The sequence below is a fragment of the Pagrus major genome, chromosome 14 (assembly GCF_040436345.1).
Source record: "Pagrus major chromosome 14, Pma_NU_1.0".
Taxonomy (NCBI): domain Eukaryota; kingdom Metazoa; phylum Chordata; class Actinopteri; order Spariformes; family Sparidae; genus Pagrus; species Pagrus major.
The window spans coordinates 18546903-18568403 of NC_133228.1; the positions used below are offsets into that span (position 1 = coordinate 18546903).

Below are 21501 nucleotides of genomic sequence, written 5' to 3' on the forward strand. Positions count from 1 at the left end.
TTTTCACGAGAAAATTGGGTTTGTTTGTGACTTCACACAGCCCTGGTCTGCTGCCAGAAATAAGACTGTCGCCCATGAACTGAAACCTGCTCAGGCTTAATTTGAATAGACCGTGGGCGTGTGTAATGTAAAATCATAGATTGTGGTTTTAAAATTCGACATGTAAATCAGGGCCTGCCCTCAATGATCTTCGAGTTTTAAATAAAGGTAATATATTATTCACGATCCGACCAGTAAGGCAATGGCAGTGAACTGGGAGGAACAGTGTATTGTGGGAATATCTAGGGCAACTGAACACATACAGGACCTCCCATTGTTTCTCAAGCAGAGGATAAACTTCCTTGAAAACAAGGTTTATAAAATTGGATCACATCCGCTTTCAACAACCATAACAATGTGATACTCTACAGCCACATGCCAGAAACATCTCAAAATGTGGAGAGGCTGTGCACTTTTCCAGCCTGAACATGCGTGCAGGATTCATCAAGAACTCTTCTGATTGAGGTGGTTACATGAAGCATTTTTATGACCAGGCTTATTGGGCTATTATTCTAATTATTAATGAAATATCAGGGTCCATGTACACTCAGATACCGTCTCTTTGAGTAGATAACACTTCAAAATACACATGCGTTAGCGTCCTATTGTAGCTGCTCCTGCACCTGTGAACTTTTAATCTAAAGCCTGTAAATCTGTGAGTACTGTATCTTTAATCTTCATTACGTTGTACTACATTCGGTGTACATGAGTTTTCTATTTATTGCTCCTGAAATGACCCATTTTCTCCAAGTGAAATTCATCTAAATCTTCAGTGTGTGAGTGCAAGTGCATGTGTGTGTGTGTTACCTTGGATAAGAGCAGTGATCTGCTGGGATTTCGGTGCAGGATGTTCTCTCAGGATCTCCAGAGCCGTCCTCCCCTGGATGTCTCTCAGATTAGTCTCAATCCCTGACACACACACACACAATATAAGCATTGACACACATTAACAGCAGGGCAAGGGTCAAACCACAACACCCATGACTTTGTCGAACAAGAAAAACCTACTCATCCTCGCTCACAGACATAATCATAGTCACAGTCTGAGACCCAGATCTGCTGACACACCCACTCCAGTCAGCAAAAGATGAATGAGCTGCAGCACCCAGAAGACGAACGTGGGATGTTATTAATTCACGAAGGCTCTTGACTAACAGCAAACATCAAGTTTTTAGACCGAAGTCTCTCTTGGACGAACTCACACTCACACGCTGACACGAACATGCACTCTTTTACCGTCCATACACAAACAAGCTCAGCAGTGTCCAGGAAAAATACATCAAGTGTTTCTTCCACAGTCAGTCAATCCTCATTTACCTGACTGTTAGCCTGTTTAATCCCTGCCTGTGCTCATGGCTCCAATTCAACATGAAAAATAAATGTCATTTCAGTCACTCGGCTGGGCACCAACGATATGAATAAAAGAAAAATGAAGAAGAACTGAGAGAAAGCACAATTCTGCCTGATGTAATGTGCCAGGTTTTGCTCTTTCTTACTTTGTCACACATTTTACTGCTTTTTACAGTGTTTTCCCCCCTTTTTATATTTTGTGCAATTATTCTGAATTCAAAAACAGAATAAGCTGAGTGATTAATGGATTTTGATGCTTATCGTTTATGTAGGATAGAGAAGAATAGATGAGAAGATCAATACCACTCTAATGACTGTACAGTAAATATGAAGCTACAGCTGGCAGACGGTCAGAAACAACAAGGATCCATCTTAAGGAAACCAAATCTGCCTACTGGCACCTCCAAAGCTCACTAATTAGCACAATAGGTTCATTTGATTCCAACTCAACTAGTACAGTAATCAAATTCATTTAAAAAATATATCACTTTTTACCCCGACGAATAACTTTTATTTTCAAAAATTAATATCTCCAATAGTTTTCACTGTGTTGCAACCAGAGTTTGACTCCATGTGGTATTAATATAGTTCTAGAAATTAAAGTTCAGAGGACCAAACTTCAAAAATTACTAAATAAAAAAGTATTTGGAGTACAATGATAGGATTTTACAAGGTGCCTTTTTTTTTCTTCTTCAAGTTGTATGAAATGACTCGTATCTTGTTTGTTTGATTATGTTTATCTTAGTTCCTGTTGAAACAAAGTGTAAAAACAACAATTTGGCATTTTATATTTTATATTTACTGTACGTGTCAGACTATTTCTTTGGTCAGAAGCAGTTGCCAGACAACAGGAAGTTACCAGTCCAGGCCAAGAAATAGTCCAGCATGTAACCTCCACAGCTACCTGTTCTCCCCTCTTTATACTCTTTTTGCTAAGATAAACTAACTGGCTGTAGCTTCATATTGATCATACCGACATGACATCCAAGTAAGACAGCAGAAAAGCATTTTTCCTAAGTTGAACTATTCCTTTAAGGGAACACAAACATGAACTTCTCAAAGTGCTATGGATTAAATCAGCATACTGAGCCAACATGTGAAACGATCAGTTTCCATGGCCATGAAGCAAATTCCATCAGCTGATGAAGACCCTGTGACATGGTCAAAAGCTCCAGAAAAGGTTTTGACATGACACTGCTTTGACAAACTACTATTTGAGTTTATTTTGAACTCCGACGTGCTGAGTGACTCTGAAACATGCCAAAAATATCTGTTTCCTTGCATACTAGGTCATGACTGACAATGAAAGGCTCGCTGCCCAACCTACATCCATCCTTCCTACCACGCACGCACGTACACACTGTGTATGAAGGTTTAAGCAGGGTTAAAGTTCAGTGAATCGGACCAGCGCTGCCCCGTGTTGATACAGGATGTCAATAAAATCGAGGCCAAAAGAACATGGTCAACCACAGGAAGTCCTGCAGGAAACAGGAAGTGTTAAAGGAAAGTGGGTGAGGGTTGACGGCGGTATCAAATACAACAGAGCTACGACTCAAGCTGCTCTGAATATAAGGAGCTTCAATGTGCAAGATGTCATTTCTCCACCGTTTTTAAATCAAATTTTAAATGGTTTTAATATTAATTCATCATTTTTATTTATTTATTTTGTATTTAAGTCGAGCAACGTCATTAAAATGAGACACCCCACATCGTATCCTGTGGAACGTTCAGGCCCTCCTCCTGATACGACTGGAAAAAAAGGCCAAAACAATAATAAAACTGGAAGTCCAGGATTTTATGACAGCAGACAGACGCCTGGAGTTCACCTGAGGGCAAATTCAAACCACAAACTGGAGAAATGAATCCAGCCGCAGGTTAAAAAAAGAAGGGAAAACAAGGGAAGCACACACACACACACACACACACAAACAAACACTCTCACGTTGTTGTTGTTTTTCCAGGATACATTTATAGACCCACCTGAGTGAAGCAGAAGGCGAACTACATCCATCTTCCCGAAGAGAGCTGCCTCGTGGAGGGCACTGCCATTCTCGGTCTGAGAGGGAGAGACGGGGAGAGTGTGCGTGTTAATATTCCATCACTTTAACAATTGAAACCGGCGACAAAAATAGACATCAAAAACACGAGTGGATTGGGAGCACGACAGGCCTTAGAAGGATTAAAATGGAGCAAGAAGACAATATTTGATACAATCTCTTTCTTTCTGGCGGTTAAATGAAAGTGACTCAGCAAGATTAACACAAAGTCACATTTCTAAACAGCGCACATTGATTTCAAATCGTTGCACGAGCAGCGGGAGCCTGTGTGGAAACGTCCCAATATACAGTACGTCGGACAGCACCAGCCTCCAGTGCTCCTGAAGGGGATATTACAGATGTGATGCAACGCATGGAAACTAGCCGCGGAGGGTGCTGGTAAGTGCTCCATCTTGGATCAGCGGTGATGAGAGAGACGATTAATCTGACGAGCCCACTTTTAATAGAGCAACACTCAGGAGCCACAATTAGAAAACGAACTGTTTAATCAGCCTGCATGGGAGGAGAAGAACAGAAACAGCAAGAGATTTATTATGTGTGTGATTTTTATGTCCTTTATGTCCAATAGGTGCAGGTCAAGCTAATGTGAATTTACTTATAAAGCTTTATTTAAACACAGCAGCTGAAATTCAATGCCACAAAGTAGTTTCTTTTCTGCGTACCGTTGTTATTTGTGTTTTGTTAGCTTAGCTTCCTCGCTTTAGCTAGTGAGGCTGAGGATACAGACGTATGTTGCAGAGATAAAGACGATTGTTTTTAATCTGGCACCAGGTTACAGTTGGAGGTTCCCATCAGTGACTTTTAACAGCAATGTCGTTGTCCATCATGATGTTTGACTATGGACATCGCCCACCCTTCCTATGTGACGTGTCTCCCTGGAAGTCATTATAAACAAACATTGTGATTGGGTCCATTGGATTGCACTCACTCTGGGCATTTCTATCATTCAGCATCTAAATTTGCACTCTGATGCACCTCGATCAAGGGTGTGGGGTTCCTAGCCATTGTCGTAATCACAGTGACGCATTTCTCCTCAGTGTCAGTGTAAACACCAGTGTTCAGTATGGAGCTCTCAGCATGGTTGCCCCTTTTTTTTTTGTGAGGCTGTAGTGGAAACACGTCATCACAGCTTGGCTTGGCACAGGGCAGCTGAAACGGACAGATCCAGGCCCACAGAGGTACAGAGATTAAGTCGAAACCCTAACCCTAACCCTGATACAACATAAGATTACCTGTGCTTTCAAGGTCAAAGTCGTGACATAAATTATGCCAATTTTTATGCTTGCTGCTTTAGTGATAGTAAAAGTTGACACCTACTGCTCTAAAAAGACTGTGGGACATTATGTCTCTATATGTCTCCATTACATACTGGACAGAGTGCCTTGTGCACCATGCTCGAAGCTAAAATACCCATCAGGGACCCTGAAGACTTAAACTTGAGCCATGATATACCACCACACTCTCACAGACACACACACACACACACACACACACACACACACACAGCAACATACATATGCTGAATCCGTCTCATCCTTCACGGTCGGCTTCCTGACAACACAGATGAAAACCTGGACTGAAGCAAAACTCCCAGCCTTAATGAAGACGAATTGTTTGGACGACGGCCAGGTCTGCTGATACGCGGCCGGGAAATTCAACTCAACGCGACACTGCGCCAGACCAACGCGCTCGTCCTCTGCAGGGGGATGCCACACTTACTGTCGCCGTTCGGTTTTCCTCTGCAGTAAAAGTGTCATCGGACAGCAGCTGCTCCTACAGTGTGTCCTCAAAAGGTCAAAGGTCAAACTTCTTGGGAGAATTATTGTAGGTGTAAATCCCAAGTGAGAACAGATCCTCAGAGCTTTATTGAATTCTCAAACTGTGGACGTTTAGCCCAAGGAGACAATCTTTTACCCACAAGCAAGAGAGAGGAGGTGCAGGAAATGATCCACCCCTTTTCCCTCACACTCACAGCTTGCCCTCCTAACCTCCCGCCCTCTACGGTCATCTCTATACCACTTCCCGTCCTGTTTCCCATGGCGATCACACACTGATGTCACAAGGAAGCGAGGCGGCCGATTCTCACTCTCTAAGAGTTTCCGGGAATTGAACGGCAGCTGACTTTGTTTCAGGCCGGCTGCTGGCACAAATGTTGACGTTGGGATGAATGTAAATGCTGCGAGTCCACTTAGAAAAAGGCAGTCGAGTGTGTTTATGTGTGCATGTGTGAGAGTGTGTGTTTAGACTAAACTTTTGCCCTTTAGCTGGATACCTGCCCACCCAGCAGCAGGTTCCTCCATAGGGATTTCCCCCTCATTATTATGGAAACATTCAGAGAGACACAGAGTTTGAGCAGAGAGAGTGACTGTGCTGCTTCTATAAATTATTCATTCACACTCAGACAGACCTATATGGCTTGACTCCAATTACTGACCTGTACTATCGCTCTCTCTCTCTTTCACACACACACAAACACACACATATACGCGACAATTTCCAAGGTGGCCATCTGTGAGTCGCCCACAGCATCCACTCTTTGCTGACAGCAAAGCTCCAACAGCCGGCCAACAATACTATAGAGTGAGAGAGAAGAGAGAGTGACGTATGGAAAAACAGAGAAAGACAAATCAACGACGTGCTGTGACTCCCAACACATCAGAACAAGTGAGAAAAAGAGAGAATATGCTTTGGGTGCATTTATCGCACATCCAGTCTGACTGCTGCCGCGTGTTAATCTCTGGAAAAACTGTATATGGAGCTGATTTCCTGCCAAAACTCGAAATATATGAATAAAACATGTACAATTGCCCTACAATAACTAAAAAATACAAAGAAACAACCTTAAAGACGCAGACAGCCACTGGTGGCTAAAAATAGCAACGTTTAATACCTTTTGAACTGCTCATCCTTTCCATATACTTTAAAAACTCATGTAAAGTGGAGTTTCTCAACCTTTCTTTTGATTTGTAGCAGAAAAGAGACCCAAGTGCAGACTCCAGGCAGGCAAACGGTGGAGCAAAAAGCGAGCTTTAATGAAAAGCCGATCAAAAAAGAGGCAGGCGGCAAAGTAAACAAGCTGAGGGAAAAACCAACAACCACAGAAGTACAAAACATTCAAAAACTAAATCAAACACATACCAAATCAAGCGCGGGGAACTCAGACAGGAACGCAGATGAAACACGAACAACAAACACAAAGCAAATTGAGGAACTAACAACAGGAAGAAGGGAAAACACATGGACGGGAGGCTAATCAGGGACAGGTGAAACTCATCAGGGCAATCAAGACAAGAGGGAGGGACACAGGACAAGACGGGAAGTCACGCGACACTATGCATGGGGATGAACCTTACAAAATAAAACAGGAAACAATAAAACTGAACCCCAACACATTTTCAGTGATATCACACGTCTTGTTTGGGCATTCAGGGGCTCCTCAGTGAACGGGATTGTGCCATCACATACTGCAGCATGAATTTGTCAAGGAAATCAACATAGTTTCTTGCTCTGGGCCAACGGGCAATGGCTCATGGTCAATGGATTCTCTGAAAGAACTCACTTTTGCTCCAATGTCCTCTGTTATGATTTAATAACCTTTCTAGTTACTATACTAAGAGAACTAGAGGACTACAGCTGTTTTTCAATGAAAAACAACAAGGACAATAATATAATCAATGGCTGTAACGTGCTTAGAAATGATCAGATGTAGACAAATAATCTTGTTAAATAAAAAAAACTAAACTTCTTGTCTTCCAGAGCAGCTTCCATAGTTATTTATCTATTTATGTAATTTATTGTGTTTTGTACAAGTAATCGGCCCATCTGGACTTTTCAAACTCTACCATTACATTGCAGACAAATTTTAGTCCTTTCTTCCAAGCTTTGGAAATAAAATCTGCCACGAAACGTTACTGTTTCTAAAACACAACTCTAGTTTTATATAATAATTAAACAACTCATCAGTAACAAAGGGCATTATACTAAAAAAGCACTCCTAAATCCTCTTATAATGAGAAAGAAAACATGAAATCTCAGCTACATGACATTACAAACAAAGCCTTTTCTCTCCAGTAAAAAACCATTAAACCTGCCTATTTCTATCCAAGTGGTAATGAGCACTAACTGCGCACATACAGATCTTTGAAATGTTTCTTCGAGTTTCTTAAAAACAGGATAAGGGTTTCTCTAGGTTAAGTGGGATACTCCAAACAGTCAATCACAACCTTGCTACTGGTGTGAATTAATGTTTAAATGTTAATGATGTCAAATGAGAGAAACTGCCTGTTCACCAAGGCAACGATTTGTTGGACTGGTGTTCGTGAAGCCAGGTCAGATGAAATTGCAGCCACCCAGAGGGAAATTTTGCTTGCCAGGTGAGCAATAGATTACCAATATGCCTTGCTGTGTCTGTAATGGAGATAAAAAGGAAAGATGGTGCTGTTTCCACGCGTTATTTTCCGCCAAAAAGAGATGGAGCAGCGCAAGAGTGAAGGGTAAATTGCGGAGGAGATTTGAGGTATCAAAGGCTTGCAGTGCTCATCATCACTTGGTCGAGAGACACAATGAGACAGAAAGAGAGAGAGAGAGAGAGAGAGATTTGCAGCAGTGTGAATAGAGGAGAGGACGAGGCAAATCAAAGGCGTGCAGTGTTCATCTTCACTACACACATGGAGCCCGAGGCCAAATCCCTGCAGAGAAACATAGCCCTCCTCTTCAGATCAGAGCACGCATGCACATGCACGCACACACAACACACACACACAGCCTTCAACAAGGACAGAAGGCAGAGAAGATGGGTGCAATGCCGCTGAGTCACACATCTCCTCGCTGTGAGAGCACCCGAATGAAACCGGTATCCAACAGGTCAAGTTGTTGCTGTCTTTTGCAGAATTGAAATACAAAAACACACACACACATCCACACCCACAAAACTCTCCAGGGACAGGGTGAAAATGTGACAAAGTAATTGAAAGGTTCACAGACCCTGCTATGACTTTAAATGTACAGCGGAAAGCCATTTAACATGCTTCATGTACTGTATATAAACTGTACTCACACGGCTGAGGGAGAGGGAGAACGCAGCATCTGTTATGCCATATGTCTTTGTAGCAAATGAACATCGAGTCAGATCAGATTTTGACAACAGAAGAAGTGAACCTACAGTCTCGGATTTATCACCAGTCTGCACTATGCATTCAGGTTCAAAACTTTCAGGGAGTTTTCTTTATAGGATTTCTTTATTCTCATGTTTGTTGAGCAGACTGTGATATTGATTGCCCCCCACCGCTGCGGCCCCTCAGCATCTGAACTGTCTTGTTTCTTGATTCTGACTCTTGAGGCTTTGAGTCTTACAGAGCCTCGGAAACCCCCTGAAGCTTGGTTTTCCTTCAATCCCTCATGATCACGCAGCAGCGCTGACTGGAGTAAAGTATCACAGTGTAAAAGAACAGACCCCACAAAATACATTTAAACTAATAATTCTAGATTTATAAGAAAGTTTTCTCAACAGTGCTCACATTTGGCGATAAATATGACAAGACCAGGCTCAGAGGGCAAATTAATAAGACCTCCACAATATGTGCTATTTCCTCACTGTATGTTCAGTGGTTGCCTGGTGCTAATGGGTCCTGTTTTTTGTGGTCAGTTTGTAAAACAAACAGCCAGCGGTGGAGCTGATACAGCAGATTGTGAGCTGTAGTTTACACACCGACCTCTTAAGCTGTCGCAGTTGCAGTGTCTCTGGTCTCTTTGGGCGGAGCGGTCAAGTTGGGTAGCACGGTCTGGCTCCTCAACCGGTGGACAAGTGACCCCAAGAGGAGCAGCAGCAGACTGGGAAGAAGGTCGAAGAGGTCGGTGTGTTTACCGGGGAAACTAGAGCTGTAGCGCCACTGTGATGTTTTCACCATGAGAGTTTTTGAAGTGAAATGTGTCAACAATGATTTGGACGGATTGCCATGTAATGTGGCACACATTATCCATTTCTCCAAGTGCCACCCTTACAGAGGGGCTAGCAGACTCTCTTGTTGTTTGCCCGTAGATTGTTTGTCCTGCAAATTTCCAACATATTTTTTTCTGATCTACCATCTTATTTTTTAATACGGACCAAAATGTAAAGATTGTAATGCTTAAGACTGTGAAAACATGACAAGCTATAATTACAGTATCTCTAAAGACTGAGGATTAAATGAAGAGCAAATTTAAGCCTTGTGAAGATTACGCGACTTTGGCTACAATCTGCACAGTAAGTCCCACATAATGTGTTCAGATCTGAGTCCAAAACCCACAAGTCAGTCGAGAATGAGAGATCTGGAGACAGTTCAACTTCATTATGATCTGTTTCCAGACACCTTTGTTTCTATTATAGTCGAAAACAAGATATACTTGTCGCTGGAGCACCTCAGAGACGAGATTGACTGCATCCAACTAAAAACAGTGTGACAGAAAATGGAAGTCTTGTAATGTGAGTAGTACAGTAATTCTTATCACATATTCAAAAAAGGACTCCATTCAAATAGTCTTAAGAGACTGATTCAGTAAGGGGCTGTTTTTCTGCACTAAACATTTAAGACAAGTGAGCAAAGTCAAATAGTTTAGTTGTCAGAGAAAATCGTCCCAAGAGAAAGAAAACCGTGTTAAAGAAAGCAGCAAAGCGTGGCTGCTTTCTGACAAGGCTTCACAATAACAAATGGCCCAGAAAGAGTCAGGACAAAGCTGCATCTGAATCGTCCAGACAACCCAGAATACGCAATAAGATACATTTTTTTGAGACTGTAAGTGACTCCGTCTTTCTATTTCCTCCACTTAAGATGTAGTGTGTGTAAAGGGGAGGAGAAGACCGTGAACTCTGAGGGAACACCCTGTCCTCTTCCTCCTCCTCCTCTTCCTCCTACAGCTCTCCCAATCTTTTTTTCCCAATCAATTATTTATCCCCTCTCCACCGCCACACCATGGGAGGCATGCAACGCCTACACAAGCTCTCTGATACACAAGAATGGAGGCAGACACACACACTTTCAAAAGGAGAATCTGCCAAGCATTTACGCCTGTGGTGGATTATATAGACAAAAACACAAAGCTGTTCCCTCTTTCATTAAAAGCACAAGAGAGCAGCTACTGAAATATTCACATTCAGCAGGGATGAGAGGAGAGGACGGAGATTCACAGAGAGTCGCAGAGATTGTTAAAGATTTACTCAGACAAAAGTACAAAGAGATATCTTTCGAGTAACCTTCTCAACTCACAGCTGCATCAGATAATACCAATGAAATGTCAAAGTCAAGTCCTACTTTATTACTCGATTCTGCTCGCTGTGCACCTACGGACCAAATGTGAACGTGTACATGTGTATCTTTTAAGGAAATATTAATAATATAATAAATTAATCTCACTGGGCAACATATTCAATGGTATTTTAGAAAGCTTATGTCTGTATAACTCACAAGAAAAGTGTCTTTCTAAAAAAAAACAAGGGACTCATGCTAATCCACTAATCTTGATGTGAGCACTTTACCTGAGAACTACTTCCTGCTTAAGTACACCTTCCAGCTATAACTGTGGATTAGCATAAGTAACCATACACAGACATCACTAAGAGCTTTTCAAATCCAATTTTATCAAAAGAAAGATAGCTCGTCCTCAGCTAAAAAAAAAAAAAAGCATACAAAAAGCAATGTTGTTGTTATATTGTCATTTTTGCCTGTGAGGCTTTTGGGCCAGAAATCTGTTAAATCCTTGGACGGTGATAGAGGGCAAAAACAGCTAAAAGCTATTAATTTTCTCTCACCACGCAGTTGACGTCCATGCCGGCCTCAAGCAGGGTCTGGACGGTGCTGTGGTGTCCGTTTCGTGCAGCCAGGTGAAGCGGAGTGTGTCGGCGAGTGTGGCTGGTCATGAGGTTGGGGTGAGCGCTCACCAACATGCGCACCACCTGCGAAACAAAACAGAGCTGCATTCACCTTGAAATTAGCATGCTTTCTGTTAGTCTGCTTTTGTTTACTTCAAATTGATTTCCAAATTGTACATTTGCGATCACTATCATTGCCGATTTGCAGATAAATCAGCATCTTAGTTGTTTGTTTGTTCTTTTATTCAACTGATCCCAAATGGAAATATACTTTAGGGTCTGTTTCATTATTTGTTTTGCAATGCGAGCCCTTGTATTTAAAGACCTGTCAGTCAAGCACAGCAGGAGGTTGTTTTGAGCTGTAGTAGAGGCACTACCCTTCTGTTTGATCACGGATGGCGCCTTTAATAACTCAACAACACGCATTTCTCTCGTACACTTCCTCTTTTAATGCGTATCTTTGTGTGTATGTGCGTGTGTGTGTGTGCTGCATGTGTATATAGTAAACTTTTGCCCTGTGTTAGTTACAACTCCATGTAGCAGTAGCTTCCACCATAGGGATTTCCCTTCATTATCATGCAGAGGGGGAGAGCGAGCTAGAAATACCGCTGCCTTTATAAATTATTCATTCACACTCAGACAAACCTGTATGACTTGGCTGCAATTACTCACTACCTTTGCAGAGAGAATGTGTGATTGAATTTGAACATCAGCAGGCATTTGTGGCGTACGCCTCTCGGTGTGAATGCGCACTGATGTGTGTGCCTTTGTCACACTTTTGACAAAAGAGCGAAGTCGCGGTTCTAAAAATGTGCACCCTTGAAATATCAACCTTAAATATTCACTATATTTTAAAATAATCGACAGCGAGCCACAGTTTGGAGCAGACTCTATGCACGGTGGTCCTTGTCACTGCTAACACCTACTGTTGTCCTGCTGAAGGTACAGATTGAGTCACCAGCTGCTTCCTTTCAACCTGCCATCTTCTTCAAGGATACATGCAGAGGTTCACACATGCCTCTCACAGAAACTGGTATAAGTATCTGTTATCTGTACAACAACAAAAAACATGATCCCTCACCAGCTTTCCAGCCTGTACACACCTCCCGATCTGTTTTGATGCTGTGTGAAGTGAAGTGAGTGACGAGCACTGCTAACTACTTTTTTGGGACTCGCAATTAAATTTTCATAGCAAATTAAATGCAATGAGGGGTGCGCTGCCCTTGTAGCGACCGGTAGCAGATGTTTGTATGTCATTATCATTAATTTCAAAGGCTTAAATCATCGCGGAGTGACGTATTTTCACCAGTATGGAACAGGTTTCATTCTGGTTCGTGCACCTGATTTGAAATATGCCAAATAAATATGCATAAACTGTATAAAAGAGATATAAAATAATCTGATATTATGTGACCTATAGGATATTGCTTTGACAACTTAAATTAAAACATTTATATTATGCAAAATTTTGGTTTTGCCTCTGCCGTTAAAACATATAGAGATTCACCAATACTCCAGGAAGCAGCATCGAGCCAAATTGGCCGCCAAAAAAAAAAGTCTCCTGTGTGTGTTATATTCTACGGGGTCGTCCATTATTAGTGCACTATTTAACGCCGTCCGGTGATGACACATCCTTGATTACAATAGCCCGGCTCCCTAGCATCAACACTCTGAGAATCTTGAACATAAGCGGTTTAAGAATGAGAGCTTATTTGGTGGAAAAACACCTTATATGGCGATTTGAGCTTCTGCCCTCCTGAATAAATGCTTCTGTACCTTAAATTCAGGCCGAATCAGAACTTAAGTGCAGCTTATACTTTAAAATGACCTTCATAGCTTTATTATGGATTCAAACAGCAGGCATCCTGTCTCATAAGAGCCATATACAAAGATCTTTCTGGTACAGGAATGTACTCCTTCGGTTTGACAAGGTCCTTCGTACTTTAAAACCATGAAAGGGCCCTGAGATCAATTTAAAAGCTGAGAAACTCAAACTCAAAGCAGCCCTCGACTTTCGCAGCTTTCATTGTGTAAAATACACCTCCGGCTCATGACTTTTTCCATAAAACTGGTAAATGTCTTTCTCACTGACCTGCAGCCGTCCATACAGCGCTGCCAGGTCCAGAGGCGTCTCCTGCTGGCTGTTTCTCATGGTCGGGTCGGTCAGTTCCTGGAGCAGCACTGAAACCACCTCAGAATGTCCATACTGGGCTGCACAGTGAAGCGCTGTTTCCCTCTCATGGTTCTGTGGAAGAAGAAAGGAGAGACGGATTGACAGCGGGAAGGGTGAACGGATCCGAAAGAGGGATTAAAGAAGAGGTGGGAGTGGATGTAGGAATTATATGGAATGATGAAGAGTGGGCAGGAGGGCGATGAAGTGAGGAGAGCGAGAGGGAAGAAAATGACAGAAGAAGGATGGAGGGATGTAGTGAGGCAGCGGGGAAGGTCAGGAGTAAATGAATGAGAGACAGTTAAAGGAAAAAGAGGATAAAAAGAGGAATGGCGATGGCGATTAAAAGCATGAGTGGGGTGAACGTGGGTGAAAGGATTGAAATATAAGGGAAGAGAAGAAGAAGAAGGAGGAAAAAGCAGTTCGCTTTCTGCATCGGTAGACTGACACAAGGTGAAATTCAAGATGGAAAGCTACAGACTGTGCCGACATTTCTGCTACACGTATGAAGCACATGTCTCAGTCAGTATATCATTCTGCATGTACAAAGTCCAAAAGCGTGTCATGGTTGTGAGAGCTGTCGAGGGGAATCTATAGCTTCCTGTGTGTGAAATAGAGCGATGGCCAAAAGCTTTTTCCACCAATCTTCTGTGCCTTTCTGCTCAAATACTTTTCTCTATACTCACAGATTGAACCTGCCAACTTCACTCAACTGGCCAAGCAACATATTCAGAAGCAGTTACACTATTTAACATTATTATTTTTTTCATTATGACACATCTCTCCTCTTAAAAAAGCTTGATTTATTTACGTAAGTTTCTCACAAACTCTCCAAACTGCTAGCAGTCTTCTTCTTCCTTTCCATTATTTGAACATTGCATTACATGGCACGCCACCTAAACCAAGTGTTGCTACAGTGAATAGCATGAAACTATCTGCAGTACTGGTGAAGCGGCACCCATGCAAAGACATGCACGGGTGTCCTCTTGCACATGTACAAGATCCTAAACCACTGCGACTCACCAATGGAGGCACAGGTTACCTCAGTATTTGGATGTATGGCAGTTGGCGGTTAATGTTTCTGCAAACCACTGATGCGTTGACATTTTCACACACCATATTGACATTTCAACAAAACGCGTCACATGTTTATGACCTGACTTTCATGTCTGGAGGTGGAGGGGACTGCCAGTGCCAGTGCCTAATGGCACTAATATCTACAAACTACTACATTATAGTATGTTATAAACTGTTTATTACATGTTTATAAATGCTACATATGGGGAGTAAATTGAGTTTTATCTCAAATTTATGCTCATGACAAAAGGTCATGAATTATTGAACCTTCAACCGTAATTTACGATAAATAACTTCCTGGCGTTAAATGTCTCAGAGAGACGTATGTGTGCTTTAAAGGTTACTTTGAACTTGGGGGGCTTTCATGTTTAACGAAACTATGGTCATTTTCTGGTTCTCCGGGGGCCCCTGTGAGGACAAGAACATTGTTGGTGGTCCCTGGGGGCCTGCAGCTCAGGGTGAAAACAGCCCAGTAATGACTGGGCAGAGGGACACCCATGAAGGAGAGAGAGACATGATGGATAGCCATACCGGGGGAGAAGAGAGAGAAGATAAAGAGAGCAAAACGGGGCCCTACAGGCATTAAATCTGAGTATGTTTCTATTGAAAACAGTAAATCTGGCAACCATATAATTGAGTTATACATACATGTGATGGGAGCATGCACATATGCATTGAGGCTTTTGTGGATATTATCAAAGGAGAGAAAGGAAAGTTAAAGAAGGGCATGCGTGTGAGGCTGTGTTGTTGCTGGTGTTTTTCCAGGAGAAAAACCTACATTTTGTTTAAGTGGCTGAAATTTAACACTATGTGATGTAACATTGGGAAGAGGGGGAGGAGGAGGGAGAGGATGGAGGAATAAAAGCAAGGGGAGACAGGAGGAGAGGAGAAGGAAAGGAGGTGGAGGAACTGAAGGAATGATTTAGGAAAGTAGACAAAAGGAATCTGAACCACAAAATCTAACATCAACAAATCAAAGACAGCAATCTCTACCAGTCGCTACAGTGTAGTTATGGAGTATTTTATACAGTACAGTATCTACATCATATGTATCTACTTATATCTATGAGTGAGGAAAATCTCAAGTGGCTCCAAACAAAAAATCCAGATCTAGCAGATTTAAATATGTTTCATTTGATTGAATTAAAAGGGACTGTAGGGCCTTTTCTGAGGTATGCGCTCTACTGAGTACCATTCTAGTTTCAGTATGTGGCTGCAGCTGATTATAGCTAACAAGGGTGTTGGATTAGCCACACCGCACATTTAATTTGTTCAGCACATTAATACAGATTTGTTGTTGGGCCAATTAATAGCTATTTCCACCAATCGACCAAGCAGAGCGTAGTAGGCCTGATCAGGAATTGTGACATTATCTTCCTTTTTTCCTTATCTTCCAGTTTTTCTGCTTTTCTTTGTAATTCATGATAGTAGATGAAGAGTCTTTTGGTTTTGGGCTGTTGGTTGGACAACAGAAGCGATTTGAAGACGTCACTTTTTGCAATGGATTAAACGAATAATTGTGAAATATTTGGCAGATTAATGGATAATGAGAATAATCGTTAGGTGCAGTCCAACCAGAAACCAGATGCTATCGACAGCTGCCACATCTTCCATGTCGACTGAAAAAGACGTGAGTGGGTTAATTCCAGCACAACGTCAGGCTGAATTAAGTGGTAATTAGGTCTCATTATCAATTGGCTCTTTAAACACCAGCTCACCTTTTCATGTAAACAGTTGAAAATATCATTCATGCTTTCATGCTTCAATACACAGACAGATCCCTGATATTTCCCCCCTTCTCCCTCCATCGCTTTATCACATTCCCTTGCATTTCCGGCCTCGAATGCACCACTCAAACACCCATGATAAAAACACCATGACCACACTCCGCTGCTCAGATCTCATCTCATGCCTTTTCTTACTCTCTTTCTCCCCAGAGCCACAGCCCTCCCTCTCTCTCCTCTCCTCCCTCTCCCTCCTCTCCCTCTGAGCAGTGAGAGTGAGAGAGATGAAGAGATACTGTGTGAATAACAAGAGGGAAAGAGCCCCTATATGAAGACACACACACACACACACACACGTGATAGAGCAGCAAAAACACCACAAACGTGCTTGAGAGCTATCCCCTCCTCCTCAGCCAATCAGATCCATCTGGTTTCCCCCGTGGACCGCACACCCCTCCATTGACGGCAGAGTGGAACCTTCCAGAGCAGGTCTGATTGCAGGCCCACTGTACTGTAAGCGCAATAATCACACACTCATGCACACTGTAATTCACTTTCGGCACAGTTTACTGGTGTAATTGTTGGTTGCGTTATGTTTAATAAACTCCATTCGCTCTGTTCCCTCTGTGGATATTTGACTTTATTACTATTTTTCACTTTCCCCCAGGCTTCATTTTACCTTCATCTTATCTAATCTACTGTATATACTGTCTTCATCACAGAGTAATATTCTCCTGCCACGTCGCGAATCACCACAAACGCAGAGCAATCAGTCATCATTTGCTACTGGTGGTATTTAGTGTAGAATAGCCATGCAGCATCTGGAGAACAGAGCATCAATTAAAGGTTAAATGCAACAGCACCTGGAGTAAGGGCCCAATAGGTAATTGGTAAGATTACAGGTATAGTGGTGAGCAATGATTCACAAAATACTATCTTAATATATGAAAAAAAGGACAGCCTGACACACACACTGAAGAAAAAACACAGGCTAAAAAACTGCTGCATATTGAAGTGTAATATGAGGCAAAGTGGTATATTATGGTTGCTATGGTTACCGGCAGATTAAGATATGCAGTATGCTGATTTAGGATAGTGGTTAAAACAAGTTTAACCCCACCGTGATGTCACCCATTTGTTTTTTGACTTCCTTTTTTGAGGTGCCAAATTTGGCGTCACGGCCGTCGCCATCTTGGTTTTTTGGAGCCAGAAGTGACCATATTTGGAGAAGAAGGCAGAGCTGTGGAAGGCACTGATAGGATCAGACTGAGAACCCGAGGACACAAGGTAACAAGTTGTCACTCACAAGTTAGCCATGCCATGTGGTATTATGCTTAATTGTGTATTTTACCCAAAATGGGACCATAATTTACTATATGCTCTACAGAAGAAGACTTGAAATAAGCAATTAGGAAAATGTTTATGAGTAAATTTGACTCGAGAGAAGAATGGAGAAAAGGTTACGGAACATTTCTACTGTTATTGTTGATATTTCGATGTAGATCCTAGCGTACTTTGCTGCCTGATAGGGTTACATGTTGCACTTCATTTTTCAAACTGAGCACTCCTGCATGTTCACTATGAAACCACAGTCAGATTAATATATTTGAATAATTAAAGATGGCCTAAGGAGGTACAGTTATCCAGTAATTCACAAGAGAAAAAAATAAGTGATTTTGTTTTGCAGACTTTTCTGCTTTTCTATCCTGTTAAACATCTTTCGGCCCCTGAGATTTGTCTGCCGTGATAGCAGTTATCATTGCTGCCTTACAAATTTTTGTTGTTTATTATGAGGGAAAATGTGGTGTACAATTTAAAGTGCCAAAACAGCTGCTACATGGACAATGTGGAAAGACCAAGGTCAACAATGAACCCTAAAGTGCTCAGAACAATGGGGATTGTTGGGGATGTATCTTTCCCTGGCAACTGGGCAACTCCAATTTCATGTGATGCAGTTAAAAGCTCCAGAAAAGCTATTGAGTGGACCTTACAGTGAGATTGCTTTCTCAACATTTCATTATTAGCATGTGAATCACGGATTTTGCCTTCAATAGGACGATCATGAATACACTTTCAAATAACAAGCATGCAGAAGTGATGAAGCAAACCAATCACACAACACACAAATGCAGAGATAAATCTCAACACGGATATAATAACCACAGACCACAAGGGCAGAGATTGCAACTATTGTCGGCGCCGCTGCCGCTGACCTGTTCTTGCCTTAAACAGACAATAAAGCTTTGTCAGTCCAATGTGACAAAGCTTTAGGTGTAGGAAAAACACAATTCTCGGAAAGAAAGGCGAGTGACAAAGAGACGAAGAGAGACGGTGACAGGACGAAGAGGAGGAGGAGGAGGAGAAAGAGCGGGAGAAGGAGAGAAAATTCTCCCTCCATGTTCTCAGAGCGGGCTATATATTTCCATTACTCTCACTCTGACAGCTTTCCGATATCATCTTGCACTCGGTGTATTGTTGCTGATTGGGCTCTGAGCAACAGCCATCTACTAATAACACATCAACAGGCACGGCAGCACATTATTGACATGCCCGTACAAATGGATGTCAATGCTTTTCTCTTAGCATGTGGCGCTGATACACAGTTAATGGTCACAAATATAAAAAGTATGAGTGACGAACAGCGTCTGCTTGTCCTCGCCCCTTGTACCAAGACAGCTGCTTTGTTTTATTGTAGTTTCAGGAGGATTTTATTATTGATTTTTATGATATATCTTTATTATCAATGTGGCCCTTTAATCAGCGTTCTTAAGTGGAGAACAACCACTTGCGCACCTGTTGTGTTTCAGAGCATTAACCTGCATACACACACATTTCCCATGGTAAACACTATCAGTCTTATCTCCATGGGACCAAACAAACCGCAACATCCATGCAAATAAGCGAGGCTTATCAGACAGGCCCGGGCTGAAATGAAACCAGAGTGAATGAAGCGCAGAGGTATTTGTTTGAACATACACCGCGTTAATGCTGATGGACTGATACGGAGGATGAGCTCCGTCGACGTTGCAGCACCTCATAATCCCAGCAGCTCAGCCCGCTGCCTGGGGAGGGCTCGGTAAATGATATGAGGATGAAAAACACAGGCACACACAAGGTGATGCTGCTCTCCTTCTCGCTCCTGTCTTCTGTTTTTCATGTGGCTCCGAATATGTTGTAAATACAAAAAACATCTTGCGCTATTTGTTGTCGCTTTTATTCACCATTTTACAGTATGTCTGTTTACTTATAATTTGGAGAATAAGGCATAAGACATAGGGGCAGTATATCACCAGACTAACTGAAAACTGCTGCTCTTTGCTAACTGTCCTTGGCTGTAGCTAGCTACCGTTTGCTAATTAGCCCATGGCTCAGTTAGCCGTGGAGCCATTTGCCCTAGGGTTTGTCTGGACCAGGACCTCAGATCCCAGGGGGAGTCCCCACAGGCAACTCGGCCCAGCTCAGCTGGATTTGGAAGCCTGACGTGAGAGTGAACACCAAACTGGGACTGAACACAGCCTTCAAGACTGCCAGAGGCTAGTTTGACAACAGCAGACAAAGTACAGAGGCGATTTACAGCAGCTCTGACAAAAAGTATGGCTTCAACAGCAGCTGGAGAGAAGCGACAGAGAGTTGGACATCAGTAGCGCGTGAAAACGGCGTGAAGAGACAGAATATTTTCATCTTACTCTGTGAATTGAGGATTTATTTTGACCAAACCAGAGGTGACAAACCAAGTTTTGGTGAGTTTATTTAGTTTACGTCAAGTTTGAATGAGGTGTGTTTTATGATGAGTTAATGAGGCGATAGCTTGTCTTAGTTCGGTAAAAGAGAGAAACTCTAATTGAGAAGGTGTGCGGTTGTATTTTCCTGTTGAGAATACCTGCACTTACCTGCCAGCTGAAACTACAGCGGGCCATCGGACTATCACCTCGTGCTGAAACAATCTTCACGCTCGATTAATCCTTTCAGCTCTATTAATATAACACTTTCCACACATTTTCCTATACATAAATGACTACTAACAACTAAAATTGTTATCTTGACTGTTGACAACTGCTTTTACTGTTATTTTATCATATTTTTATTGATTATAGTTTAAAAATAAATTGATATCCTTCAAACATGATAGCATTTACTTACATAAACGGGCCCATTTTACATCAAACATTTTCAGAAGTTCACGCTTTTGTGAGCTAGACTAACTCCACTCAATGTACCTGCTCTCATCTTTATCATATTTGAAAAACACAGTGAGGAGAATACATTTTTTAACCTTGGCTAATGTGATAAAACCAAATCATTCAATCTGAAAATGTGAAAGCTATTGACTAAAAAAAGACATGAAGAATCCATCCATTAAAGGAAATTCAAAGAGATATCTCTATTAGCCTTGATCAGGCTGAACTGTAAAGTGTGACCTCCCTATGAGGTTGACCAAGTGAAGACGAATCCTGTAAATTAAGCACCATATTTCAGCTTTCTGTCAAATCACCTCAAGAAAAAATCCTGCAAATATTTATCCATGTCTTCACATCACACCTCGATTTAACACGCTCACACACAATCTGCTCTCGGGCTTGCAACAATAACTCAGGGCTGTAGTTTGTTTTGATTCCCTGCGTGATGAATCAGTTTTCTTTTTTTGCTGAACTTTAATTAGCAAGCCCACTGCCGAAAGGGAGCGTCAGGCTGAGGGAAACACATGACATAACTTTTTTTTTTTTTAACCCGATTACTCATAAGAAAACATCCTATGGCTCAGTGCGAGTCTGTGTGTTTTGGCAGTGCAGGGCGGCCGGCGATGTTTGAGCAACGACTTTCCCAGGCGGTTTCTCTCGCGGTCGCATGTGTTCTTGTGTTGACCGTCGGGAAACATATGGTTTGGTTTTCATGTGTGGTGGCAAACATGTGTGCATGAGAGGGCATGGAGTTACCAGAACTGTAAGATGAACACACACAGGCACAAAACACACAGCAGGCGGGCAACCTTGTGACCTTTTACCTTTGTATCAGTTCACACAGCCTCCCAGAAGGCCTCGCTGCAGCTGGAGAGAGGCCTGTGGGCAGCATTTCACGCATGCATGTGTCCACACATGCCCACGACACATGAACCAGCATTCTAATCTTACTTGTTCTCAGTTATTTTATGCTGCTGATCACCTCTCCCCTCCTTTGGGAGTTAACAAGGAGGGAGGAGGACAAGACAGAGAGAGGGGAAGAAAGGAACAGTATAAACCCTTG

At 42.2% G+C, this 21501-nt stretch overlaps 1 protein-coding gene across 4 annotated transcripts in view; it reads right to left on the bottom strand.

The window, feature by feature from the left end:
* Positions 1-21501, bottom strand: part of anks1b (ankyrin repeat and sterile alpha motif domain containing 1B) — a 236862-nt gene that overhangs the window by 145774 nt on the left and 69587 nt on the right. For 2 of the 4 annotated variants that reach the window (XM_073480861.1, XM_073480860.1), the window contains exons 4-7: positions 13382-13534; positions 11230-11373; positions 3370-3445; positions 847-948 (exon numbers count right to left, since the gene is read on the bottom strand). In XM_073480861.1, coding sequence (XP_073336962.1) covers positions 847-948; positions 3370-3445; positions 11230-11373; positions 13382-13534 — 475 coding nt within the window. Of the gene's footprint in view, positions 1-846; positions 949-3369; positions 3446-5165; positions 5253-6584; positions 6649-11229; positions 11374-13381; positions 13535-21501 lie in introns of those variants that run through there. The other 2 variants (XM_073480858.1, XM_073480859.1) reach the window with 2 other exon arrangements.